The sequence below is a fragment of the Thermobia domestica genome, chromosome 14, assembly GCF_964235325.1.
Source record: "Thermobia domestica chromosome 14, izTheDome1.hap1.1, whole genome shotgun sequence".
Classification (NCBI taxonomy): Eukaryota; Metazoa; Arthropoda; class Insecta; order Zygentoma; family Lepismatidae; genus Thermobia; species Thermobia domestica.
Genome location: NC_137467.1, coordinates 190,366,062 through 190,378,988, shown reverse-complemented (window position 1 = coordinate 190,378,988; position 12,927 = coordinate 190,366,062). Strand labels below are relative to the sequence as shown.

The window sequence follows — 12,927 nt, the reverse complement described above, 5'->3', positions numbered from 1 at the left end:
AGATAAGACAAATATAATCACATGACATGTTCAACATGATCACCGTTCTGTTCTATGAATATCCTTAACCGTGCGACCTAGTGCTTGTGCACTCTGTGAATTATAGTTGGTGATATTTGTTCACAGGCCGTAATGATTCTCCTTTTCAGATAGTCAATGACATTAATTTTACATAATAGCTTAAGTGATAGCATACGAGGCTAGGTGATCCTCCAGCCAAAAGGATAATTTCGGTTCCTGCTTCCAGAGTTAGCATCCTGTCCTACCTACAAGAAAAAAGTAAAGAGACAGTCGGTTCCCATCTATACAATGTTCCAGTCTAAACGATAACATAATCTATCCTAAATCCATTCACAACTTCAAAATGGTTGAAGATTTTGAAAAAAGAAAAAAACTTTACCGTAGAATTTCTAGGTACTGGGCTAATACAAATCCTAGTTAGATAAATGCATCAAAGGAGCAAGATGCAGGTAAGGTAATGGTGTGGTGTGGAATATGAGGTGAAAAACTTATTTTACCTGTTTTCATTAATGGGACCTATTGGATCTGTTTTCATTGATGGGACCTTGGATGCTGCACAATATGGAGATATGCTTGAAAATACTGTTATGCCACTTTTTCGAACGAGAAAGGGTGGTTTCATCAATATTGGCAACAAGATTGGGCACCGCCGTATTATGATCGTAATGTAATCGATAGCTTAATGAACACTTTCCTGGTTGCTGGATACGTATGTCGGCATGGACCAGTTGAGTGGCCAGCAAGGTCCCTCGACCTAACTCCTTTGGATTTCTATCTTTGGGGGCACTTTAAAACTATTATGTAAAATTAATGTCATTGGCTACCTGAAAAGGAGAATCATTACGGCCTGTGAACAAATATCACCAACTATGCTTCACAGAGTGCACAAGCACTGGGTCGCACGCTTAAGGATATTCATAGAACAGAACGGTGATCATGTTGAACATGTCATGTGATTGTATTTGTGTTGTGTGTGTTAGCTCTCTCTTTTCCTGGTTATTAAAGAATACGTAATGTGATATGTTACAAAATTTGTTTTTTTTTTTTTTTTTTTTTTTTTTTTGCTTTATCCTTCAATTCGAAACTTCGCACAGCACATTTCACAGCATTCCACACATAAGTTATCCTAAATTTATTCACAGCTTCAAAATTGTTGCAGGGTTTGGAAAAATAACCTTACCGTTGGGTTTCCCTTCGAACGAGGATGTTCTTAATGTCACTCGACCATGTTGCCATTTAAAACAAACAAGTTGATTCCAAGATGGCGAACGACAACCTTAAACACGTCATAATGTTTCCCCCTTGCACCAACATTGATCGCAATTGACTTCGGATCGAACGCATTTACAGTTTCTCAAATATTTAGCCCGGTCCAGACTTTGTACTTCGCTTTAAAAAAAATCATTATTCAATTACTTCGGATATGTGGACATTTTCCAATATGGCGAACGAAGAAATAATGGGATTTTTTAGTATGTGATTTAAATAATCTTTACCAAGATCTATGTCAAATTTTAACTTGTTAATAATTACTTTCTAAGTTCAATAAAATTTTAAATCAGTTTGACAGTAGTTTTCGGAATTTTAGAATTTAGAACTAAATATATCTTAAAGTATGCGTTTTATGAAAAATTGTTTCTCTATTTAAAAAACAACATATTGTGTTTTTCTATGTTCTCTTAAAGGAAATTAAGTTTATCTCTTTATGTTCAACCATAGTGAAGATATTGCTATTTTTATCTGGGTATTGTTCCTTTGACACTTCCAGCGGCCATATTCCAATATGGCGGCAAAGGTCACGTGGGATTTCAGGGGACTTTCAGTTTGTTGTTTAGAACATCATTCCCAAGGTCTGTACCAATTTTCAGCTTGTTACTAATTTGTTCCTTTCTTCACTAAAATTTGAGATTTATTTTCTGCACTAATTACAGTCTCTCTATACACCTCTACCAGCTGCCGGGGAATTTCAGTCGCGATTACATGTTTCGCCTACAGAAATCGAATAACTGAGCGAACTCCTTCTCGAGAGTAGTTTTCCAAACCAATCGTCGTTTGTGTTTAGCTACAAATAGCGCTGTAGGTGGCGGGTAGCTGAAATTCTTCATAGTTGCCAACTCCATGTATTAATATTACCAGACAGTTGTCATTCCTCTATAACAGACGAAACTCCAAAAATAACGGTTTTGTAACCTTAGTATTTGATTCTTCCTAGTATGTTCATGTATTATTTCTTCATTCTAAACCCCCTATTCGTTGTCTTGATAATACAATAAATACAGAATATAACATTGTATTATATTACATGGGTATGCTTTGTCCTTCCGCTGGTCAAAAATGCGTATACTTTTGGTGGTGCACGTGGTCCCGGGTTCAATCCCCAGTGGGAGAACATTAAAAATTTGAACGCCTTACAACAGTTTCGATTGCAGATTAAACTGTAGGCCTGCATCTCGTATGGTCTTGGTGCTAAAAAGATACGTTAAATTTTAACAAATAACTATGTTTTAGGAGTATAAAACAAACAAACAAAGAGAAAGTTACTAACATGAAAACTTTGTTTGTAGTTCATAGCATCCATTTCAATCCCTGAGGCTAATGAGACGTAGGCCTACTGTTCAAGGTAGAATCTGAACCATATCAATCCGTTAAATATTCAAGACACTCTCTCAGCGAATCGAACTCCTGACCTTGTGCTCCAAAGGTGGAAGCGCTACCAACAAGATCAGCAGGAAGGGGAAAAAATCTATTCTTTCTTAATACCGTATAATGTGTAATCTAAATTTTGTTTTTATATTTAGTTTTAGTAATGCGTAAACAGGAAGAGAAAGATATTCCGCAAGTGAATAAGTACAGCGCGAAGTAACGGATACTTCAATGTCTTGAGATGATCTCTTCAATACGCAAGGTTCTTACATGATATAGTAGAGTCCCGAAAACTGACCTAATATGAACCGAAAGGAGGCCGAGTTTGTGAAAATGCCGGGATATCAAGAATGGGGTTAAAAAAGAATAGACTTTATGAAGGCACAAAGCTCTCTATGATGAAAATTAACTAGACGACTTTGCCAAAACTAGCTACTTCGCACAGTTACTTCACTTGGATTTCACACAATTTAGCTGCCAAGTCGCCAGCATTTAAGCCGATCCAATCGCTACAATTATTAGAAATATTTTAAAATTCTTTTAAAGTCCAGTGACATTTCTACAAATCTAAATACATTAAAACCTGCCTTCAACGTACCCTTTATTAAACGGAAAACTGTCTTAAACGGAAATATTGCACGGTCCCGTAAATTGTGCAGTAACAAACATGTACAGTCACGAACATTAATAAATGGAGGCTGAAACCATTATTTCTTATGGCTCCAACCTCCATTTATTAATGTTCGTGGCTGTACAAGTTTCTTCATTAAGCGGAAACTGTCTTATGCGGACAACGGAAAGCAAAATATAGAAGAATAAACTTCATAAATAATATAACTCATATACGTTTTGTCACTATCTTAACTAATTTTAATATCCACTCATGAGAAGCGTACATAACAAGATGTCTATCTCTACACACACTTATTTATTATGTATCCATAGCAACAACTCTTTTTTTTTCTAATTTACGATTACAAAAGAATAATCTCTTGATATCTCTATGTATCTTTCTTTTCTTTTCACATAATACTGTTCCACTAATTCGCCTCTGATCGCCTTTTTATAAGCTGGCACAGATTGCCAATACTATATACAACATCATAACAACGTTATCGTTGTAGAATGTCGTTCGAACGGGACTTCTGTAATAGTTTCACTATGAAGGAAAGAACCCTGGGTTAAAGTTCATGAAACACCTACCTTCTGAATAGCCCTCGTATATACTCAATATTATTTTTAATACAAATATTTTACTCTTCAAATATATAATATATTATAACATTACATTTTATATATATATATATTTATTAATATGTCGCTTTACAATTATCATCAATGGGTCTATTCAAAATTTAAATCTAACTAATTGTTTCCTTCATGTTCAAACAACATTAATCACAAATAAAGATCTTTAAAATATTAAATATTAGTAGGATCAGAAAGCATTAGAACATATAAACATATGAAAAATTAAGAGATTCGATATTCATTATTCATATTCTTTCCATAAGTTGCATCTGTTTTATATATATCTGTCATTACCTTCATACGTTTACATTAAAATTATGATGTTTTATTCTTAAATATTTATAATATTCGCATGAAATTCGAATAGAATAAAAGCACTAAAATATGAGTAGCGTCTTACAATAAAGCTTTTAGATAATTTCTTATCATGAAACACAAATTAACATTTCCTCAGTTAATACTATAAAAGGAAATTGCAACAAAACTATAAGGAACAAATTCAATAATATTTTCAGTTGACTGCCATAAATTAACTTCGTCAATATTCCGTAAATGATTTGCTTTTTACATATTTAACAAGATATTTCATAATTACATATGCTTTCAACGTACATTTTAATAATAAATCGACTGAAGAACATATTAACCATAGACGTAAGCAAAGGTCAATTTAATACAAATCCATCGGACGCCTTTTTGATAGTTCAAGTTATACATTCGAAGGGTTCATTTAAGCAATATTGTATAGCACAATCTTGTGTACATTCTTGCCTTTCATAGGATGATACCATATTTTGAGTCCTATTTACAGAATTACTGCCATCTGCAAATTGATTTTGTGAAAATCGGCGATAATTATTATTCCTATTGAAATTTCTGTTGTTGTTTCTAAAATTCCTAACACCATTTCTGTGATTGGGTTGTGTTTGATTACCGGTACGATTATAAGTATTCATTCTATTATTAAAACTAGGCACATTGGAATTATTTTCAGGTTGTACATTTACATTACGAACAGAAGCATATTGTGGCTGATTACGTCCAGAATTACCCTGACCTCTATCTTGTATTCTATTATTCTGTATTGCTGACTGACTTTCATAACTTTGAATAAGCATAATTAAATGGTTAAAATTGATGCATTGTGCCGGCATTAACAGTTGTTGTAATCGGAATGGCAATAAGATTCTAATGGAAGCTATAATACGAGATTCCGAATGATTTGGATTTAGTGATCTCAACTCATTATATGTAGATACTACAAATTCCGTAATACTCCTAGGCAATTTTGGATTAAAATGTTTTGTTCTCAAGATGGCATCTCTATTCGCTGTCATGAAATCATTTTCGTAATTAGATAATAAAGCATTCTTAAAATCAGAATATGTATGAAGACTACCCCTGATAGCCTTGAACCATGTTAAACAGAGTGGTAACAATATCTGCGGCAATAATTTTAAATACTGCGACTCATCTACACCTGTAAGCTCGCACTCATCCTCAAATTTTTCAAGAAACTCCCTAGCGGGTACATCTTCCGGTATGCTACTGAATTTGGTAAGAGATTTAACTTCACTGAATCGTATGGGTTTACCTGTTATAGTCTTCATATACCTGTTGGAGCTTCGCCGGGATGACTGTCTCACTCTTCTTGCCCTATCGATACTTTCCTCTCCACAACTTGAAGGTTCATTAGCTTCCAACATCGTCCTAGGATGGCGACTAGGTTCACGAGTATTAAATGCAGGACCCACCATGTTCCTATATCCACCGTCTTGCGTTGCACTCTCGGAAACACAATTTTCTTTTATAAGATTAACCTCCTCCTGTAATAGCTTGATGTGGGTATCATGGGCGTTTAATGTTGCCTCTATGAGATCTACAGAGTTTTGAAATTCCGTGACTCTCTGTGATACTCTCTCCATCTTTTCGTCATATTGCTCAAATTTGACTAAAATATGCTGGTTCATCTGTGAAAGTTGACCTCGAATAGCTTCCCACTTGTTTTCGTTGCATTGTTTTAACTGTTCTAGCTTTTCTTCAAAATCCTTCGTTTGTTGGCTTATTTTCCGGTCTAGTTTTTCTTCAAGATTCCTAATTTGTTGTGCTATTTCTTCATTTTTTCGAGCTTCTTTTTCTTCAAGATTCCTAATTTGTTGTGCGATTTCTTCACTTTTTCGAGCTTCTCTTTCGTCAAGATTCCTAATTTGTTGTGCTATTTCTTCACTTTTTCGAGCTTCTCTTTCGTCAAGATTCCTAATTTGTTGTGCTATTTCTTCACTTTTTCGAGCTTCTCTTTCGTCAAGATTCCTAATTTGTTGTGCTATTTCTTCACTTTTTCGAGCTTCTCTTTCGTCAAGATTCCTAATTTGTTGTGCTATTTCTTCACTTTTTCAAGCTTCTTTTTCGTCAAGATTCCTAATTTGTTGAGCTATATCTTTTAAAATATCAGTAAGATTTTCATTGGGATTAATCTCTAGATGAGTATTCCGCTCTCCAGTTGTATTTCTATCCGTGACACTCATGATAATATTTCGGCGTATCACTTTTCCGCTTCTTAGAGTGGTCACACTAAGGTCACTTATAATGTTGGCCGTTTTTACTGTACTTCAAAACGACAAACTTATTTTCCGGGTTTAAGGCACCAATTTTAGAAGAATAAACTTCATAAATAATATAACTCATATATGTTTTGTCACTATCTTAACTAATTTTAATATCCACTCATGAGAAGCGTACATAAGATGTCTATCTCTACACACACTTATTTATTATGTATCCATAGCAACAACTCTTGTTTTTCTAATTTACGATTACAAAAGAATAATCTCTTGATATCTCTATGTATCTTTCTTTTCTTTTCACATAATACTGTTTCACTAATTCGCTTCTGATCGCCTTTTTATAAGCTGGCACAGATTGCCAATACTATATACAACAACATAACAACGTTATCGTTGTAAATAAACCTTTAATGGAAAATTATGAGTTACGGACTACAGCATTTAGAAAATTTTTAGACATCCTCTGAGATGTCAAACACATACATTATCATGTCAGCGATAAATTCTTCGTTTTTTGCTACTTCTTTCTGGACAATGTTGACCTTCCCCAACCCCACAATTTTCGGCTTGACCTACGGAGCATGTCAGCTGTCAGTTTTTTTTTTTTGTAGGCAGGAGGCGCGGTGGCTCAGTGGTAGAGCATTCACCTCCGGTGCTTGCAGTCCCTGGTTCGATCCTAGCTCGCACCGTGTGAACTTTGTGGTGGACAAACACCGTGCTCGTGGGTTTTCTCGGGGTTCTCCCGTTTCGTCCCACTTTCTTCATTCCACCATTTCACTCATTTCTCATTATCACCGTTTCCTTTAGCCTAACCGGCATAACCGTGGGACGTTAAACTTAAAGATTTCATTCTTTTTTTTTTTTTTTTTTGTAGGCGTGCTTCTGTTCCGCTTATATAGCGACTAGCAACAGCCAACAAAAGTGAGGAGAAAACTGACAAAATAAGAATCTGGAAAAAAAGGAATTAAGGGTTGTGGTTGATCTTAATACCAGGGGTGAAAGTGATTATTGAGTATAAAACAAATCATGAAAATGTTCAACGTTCAAAACGTAAAACTCGGGTGTATCAGATTCTAAAGAAAAAAATGAAAAATTTTGAAGCGGTGGGAAAACTGCAGTATCGGAAAGATAAAGAGAGAACTCAAGAAAAGTGGAAACCAAGATATTAATGAAATAGTATGGGACTGGTTTGTTAGTATCAGTTAGTATCAGCGGTTGTTAGTAGTTAGTTTTATAAAAATCACCTTATATCGGGCTCTATATTACTGAACACTAAAACGGTAGCTGAAAAAATGGGTAAAACTGAGTTCAAAGCATCTAATGGATGGTTTGAAAATTCCCACAAAAGTCATCAGGTAGTTTCTAAATTCCTTTGTGGTGAATTGTGTGATATAATAGTGCAACATTTGACAAATGGGTTGCTAAACTATGTTCCATAATCGAAGGACATGAAATTGAATTGTATTTTAAAAAAATAAAAGATCTACTTCCATTAAGCGGAAACATGAGTTTAGTGGAAATTTTTGCGAGTCCCGCTCGATTCCGCTAAAGACAGGTTCACTGTACAACGAGGATAAGTAATTTAATTCGTAATCTAGAGTATGTATGAAGTACTTTCTCTGTCTATTGGGCTAATTGTCCAGTTCTTAAGGTTGACTGCCAAGGTGATTTGAGGGTACTGGTCCCAGGAGACCATAAATTTCTTCTTACCTTTGGCTCGATTATGGATAGTTATGACACATTTTTGTCGCAATATTTTGCTTCTCCCAAAAATGTACCAATGGGGTCCGAGCACTATATGTGATGCTCATGGTCTCTCACAGTAATTTGTGGCAATAAACATCATATATGGTGCTCAAGAACCTGGATAAGTTAGTAATTTGTGATATCAAACATGAACATCATATATGGTGCTCATAGTCCCACAGAGAAATAAGGTAAGAACCACCTGTATTATCCTCATGGCAGTCAACCTGTTAATATAAATAGAAAGGTTTCTGCTTTGATTTCAGTTTATGTGCGATATAAACAAAATTCTTGATTCTAGTGACGCCTTAGTTTCCATAAAGATAATAATTTGTTCACTGGAACGTTGTGTAAGATACACAAATGTGTATTAAGAATTCATTGAAAATGTAAAAAAGGATAGAGAAATTTCTCGACTTCCTAAATTACTTTCAATTTCGTTTTTAAATTACAGCAGAAAAGGATGTTTTACATTATATATGTTTATTCATTTCACTTTCCGAGGCGTACTGCCTGGGGTGGAAGCTCACTTCTAGGACTAGGAATTCACGTTCGATGTCAAACTGTGTGAATTTGTAGAGAATAACATGAAGTCTTTGTGTTTTCTCGAATTTCCCGTTTCTTTATATATTTTATTTCATAACTTTTCTATAATAATTTACTTCCCTTAATCAGTGTCTCTTTCTGTCTCTGAAATGACCCATAAACCTCCAATCATTCAATCAGTGAAGTTTCTCGTGTAACCTCAGTACTGAAATGACCCATTAATCTCCAATCATTCAATCAGTGAAGTTTCTTATGTAACCTCAGTACTAAAATGGCCCATTAACCTCCAATCATTCAATCAGTAAAGTTTCTTATGTAATTTCAATACTGAAATGGCCCATAAACCTGCAATCATTCAATCACTGAAGTTTTTCCTGTAGTCCTAGTACTGAAATGGCCTAGAAACCTCCAATCATTTCTGGTGTTGTCGGTTACTACCTACTTAGATGAAGGATACATTATTGTAACTGATTATTTATATTTACAATGTTTAAAAATGATCGTGTATTATTCGATTACGATACTTTCTTATAAGTTATGTTATAATGTATTTTTATTTCCAGATCCCAGATTGGAAGATGCCACAATCGTGAATCATTCAAGAGCCAACAGAATCTTCAGAAGGCTATTGAAAAGGCTAAAAAGCTCGTTACATGTACCCCACCTCCAGGACAATCTCCCCGTGCTTCACCAATACCTATGCCTTACATGGACAACAGAAATATTTTGGAATTACTCGCAGGGATTGCAGAACATGATACAAGCAACGAAGCTACTCCCACTAGGCAGTGGAGACCTCCGGGAGCATCTGCGGACAAGAAGAAATCGTCCAATAGTTTACAACCAGGGAGCAGTAATCAGCTGTCGGTCTCACGGCCTGTTAGTCCGTATTCACCAGGAGTTTCTCCCATGGCCACCTTGTTAAAAAGTGGTAAAAGTGAGTCGTCGCTTTCCATGAAGATAGAAGCTTTCCAGAGAAGTACAATGGCTGAGAAACCGAGAACCATTCCAAAGAGCAATAAGGGACCAAAAACTGAAACACCTAAAGACCACACTTTATCGTCCTCTGAAACTAAAGCCAAAGGTTCAGACCAAGAGAGTGCTGTTGTTAGTAAGGATTCTACTAAGGATCAGGACACTAAATCAGACCATAGTGGCAGCAGCAAGGAAGATATTACGGCGGACAGTCCTGGTCATATTAAGGATCAAGACAGTATTGGCAGCAAGTCAGACCATACTAAAGAAAGCAAAACCGATGAGGCTATTGATAGCAAGTCAGATCATAGTACTGATAAGGAAGATGGTAGTAAATCATCCAATAGTAGAGGCAGTACTATTGACAGTAAGAAAGATCTTAGTGTATGTAGTAAGATGGATGATACTATTGAAGTCAAAGTAGATTCAACTAAGGAAGTGAAGGTAGGAGAACCAAAAGATGCTCCTGAAAAGCAGGAAGTAGAGATTAGTGCTGATAGCAAAGAGATAGGTAAAACATTTACTCAGAAATCGTCAAGTTCTGAATCAGATAAATCAGATCCTGAACCTTTGAAATCAAAACGTACATCTCCACCCAAAGTCATTAAACGCAAGGCTCCAGTCCCACCTCCGAGTCCTTACCATGTTCCTCGATCACGTGCTGCAGCAGAAACTCCTGTCGCTTCTACAAGTTCTTCAACAGATGTCCCTAGCCCTCATGTGACATTCACTGACACCGTAACCACTTCATCTCCGGCGAAAGATACAACAGAAATGACAGAACCACAAAGTACTTCTGCCAAACTTCCTGGTCCGCCAAGTACATCACTGCCCACAACAACAGAACCAGACGAAAAGACATCTCCACCAACAGTCAGCGTTCGTAAGGAACCAGAAAAAGATCAACCAATAGTAACCATCCCACCCCCACCGAAATCTTTACCTAAGCCAGAGAAGAAGAAAATTCCTGAACCCCAGCGACCAAAGACTCCTTTACCTACTGTAGTAATTAGTTCAACGACTCCACAAGTCGAAAGGAAGTTGCCGAGCCCTGAACCGACGACATCAGGATCGGCAGATCTTCAAGACTCCATTTCGTCCTCATCGATGGAATCTCTAATAAGACCTGAGTCGCCGTCCGTTCTTGCTCCCTATACGAAAATAGACAACGTAAAAACCATCAAACGTCAGCCTCGATATGGTTGGTTGTAAGATGACCTCAGTTTCAGGAAAAAGAAAGCAACTGTAGGCCTAACACTTCTCAAATAGTGCTTAGAGCAGTAGTTCTCAACTGGTGCCTCGAGATTCAGTGCGTGTCCTGGGAAACTTTGGCGGCAATGCGACAATGAAGGGGAAATATAAATGATTCTATATAAATTTGAAGAAAAGAGGAAAAGAAAAATGTTCTAAGGCTAAAAATACAGGGCAATGTAAAATGATGAACCCAATTTCAAAAATGTATTTTGTGAAATCTAATAAACAGATGTTACTGTGAGACATGTGATAAACTGTCAAAGTTTTCTTTAAACATATCACAAGTGCCCTATACGAGGACCTCGCGTAATACGGCACACGTCCAGCCGATAGTCTATCGGCTGCCAAATCTTTTGTATAATTTTGCGGTCTCTATCAAGCCAGTCGATTTTCGTTCTAATCACAGACTTGTTTACATGATAATTAAGCACACAGAAAGATCTCTGTTCTCCAACCAACGCCATTTTTCTTAACTGCTCGCTGCTGCCACTTAGCAGTAGAAAGTAGAAAACTAAATTTAGAAAGTTAGCCTTTCGAAGCGACTGTTTCACAATGACATATGTCTATTAGATTTTACAGAATAAATTTCTAAAATTGAGTCCATCATTTTGACTTCCAGACATATTGAAGAATGGGCATTAATAATAATAATGAGAAATTCGTCTCCGAATTGATAACAAAGTGCACGCGAGATAGTCAGCTGCAGTATTGCCAACTCGTATGATAGTGTGGGTGCACTGAACAAAGACACCATGCCCTGACTAAAAAAAGGTTGAGAACTGCTGGTTTAGAGTAAAGATGTTTGTTAAAATGAAGAAATCACTTTATGAAAGCTATTACATTTTCTGCAGAGTATAACACGCTATTTATTTTAAGATAATATCAGCTAGTAATTTCATTCTACCGTATATTGATTGTGTTATTATGCTCAATTTTATTTGAAATACTATGGGACTTACTCTTGTTCTAGCTGCGGTACCTTTATTACATCGAGAATTCAAGCAAATGATCCAATGAAATCGTTAAAATAATCTACCCCTATATATCCTCACTGACAAAATGACGTAATAGTTTGCAAAATTGTACTATGAAGCTCATATGTATGTTTCCATACATGAATAGGATCTAGAAGAGGCTTTTGAGTGCGGAATTCTAAAAAAAAGGTTGGGTTTTAATACAAAGATCGAATACTCATAAGAAACTTCTCTATGGGCCAACAAGAAAGTGTTAGAGTAGGGGAGAAAATGACAGAGGAGAGTGCAATTGGAAGGGGAGTTCTACGGGGATGCTGTCTCTCCCCAACATTATTTAATGTCTGTCTAGAAGAGAGAGTAAAAAAGAGTCTATACCTAATCACGATGACATTTCGGTAGCAGATAGAATGATTAGATATGTATATATATGGTATGCAGATAATATGACACTTCTGGTGGAATCTCAGAAGACAATCAATAAGCTGTTAGAAAACTTGAGGAAGAGTTGTGAAGAGTATGGGATGAAAATAAATGTTAGAAACAGAAAAGTCATGGTGATTGAAACGAAGCAGTCGGTTTCAACTATAGAAGTAGAACGGGAAAAAATAGAACAGGCGACTAGTTTTCGATACCAGGGTAGTATTATTAGTAGAGCTACCCACATTATGCTTTATTTTTTCTGTAATTATGCTTTATTTTTTCCAAATTATGCTTTATTGTTAATTTCAGTCATTGTTTTATATTAATCGTGTATAATGTAAAATATTTACTATACATTAAATATTCTAAATATCTTGATCTATTTATTAATATTTTATGCAACCAGTTTATTTCATATTTAATGAAATTTCTACTTAATGCATTGTAAAGAGATATGCTTTACTCGAGTCAGTTTTTGTTTCACTTGTGTGTGCCTTAGAGGTGCATATATACAGAAAGGGAAAGTAAAAGAT

The 12,927-nt window shown here is 35.8% G+C and overlaps 1 protein-coding gene across 1 annotated transcript in view; it reads left to right on the top strand.

Moving 5' to 3' along the window:
- LOC145670507 (transient-receptor-potential-like protein) overlaps positions 1-12,710 on the top strand; it is a 130,279-nt gene extending 117,569 nt beyond the window's left edge. Inside the window, 1 exon segment of the mRNA XM_081739257.1 lies at positions 9,335-12,710. Coding sequence (XP_081595383.1) covers positions 9,335-10,958 — 1,624 coding nt within the window. The 3' untranslated portion in view covers positions 10,959-12,710.
- Positions 12,711-12,927: the final 217 nt, after the last annotated feature.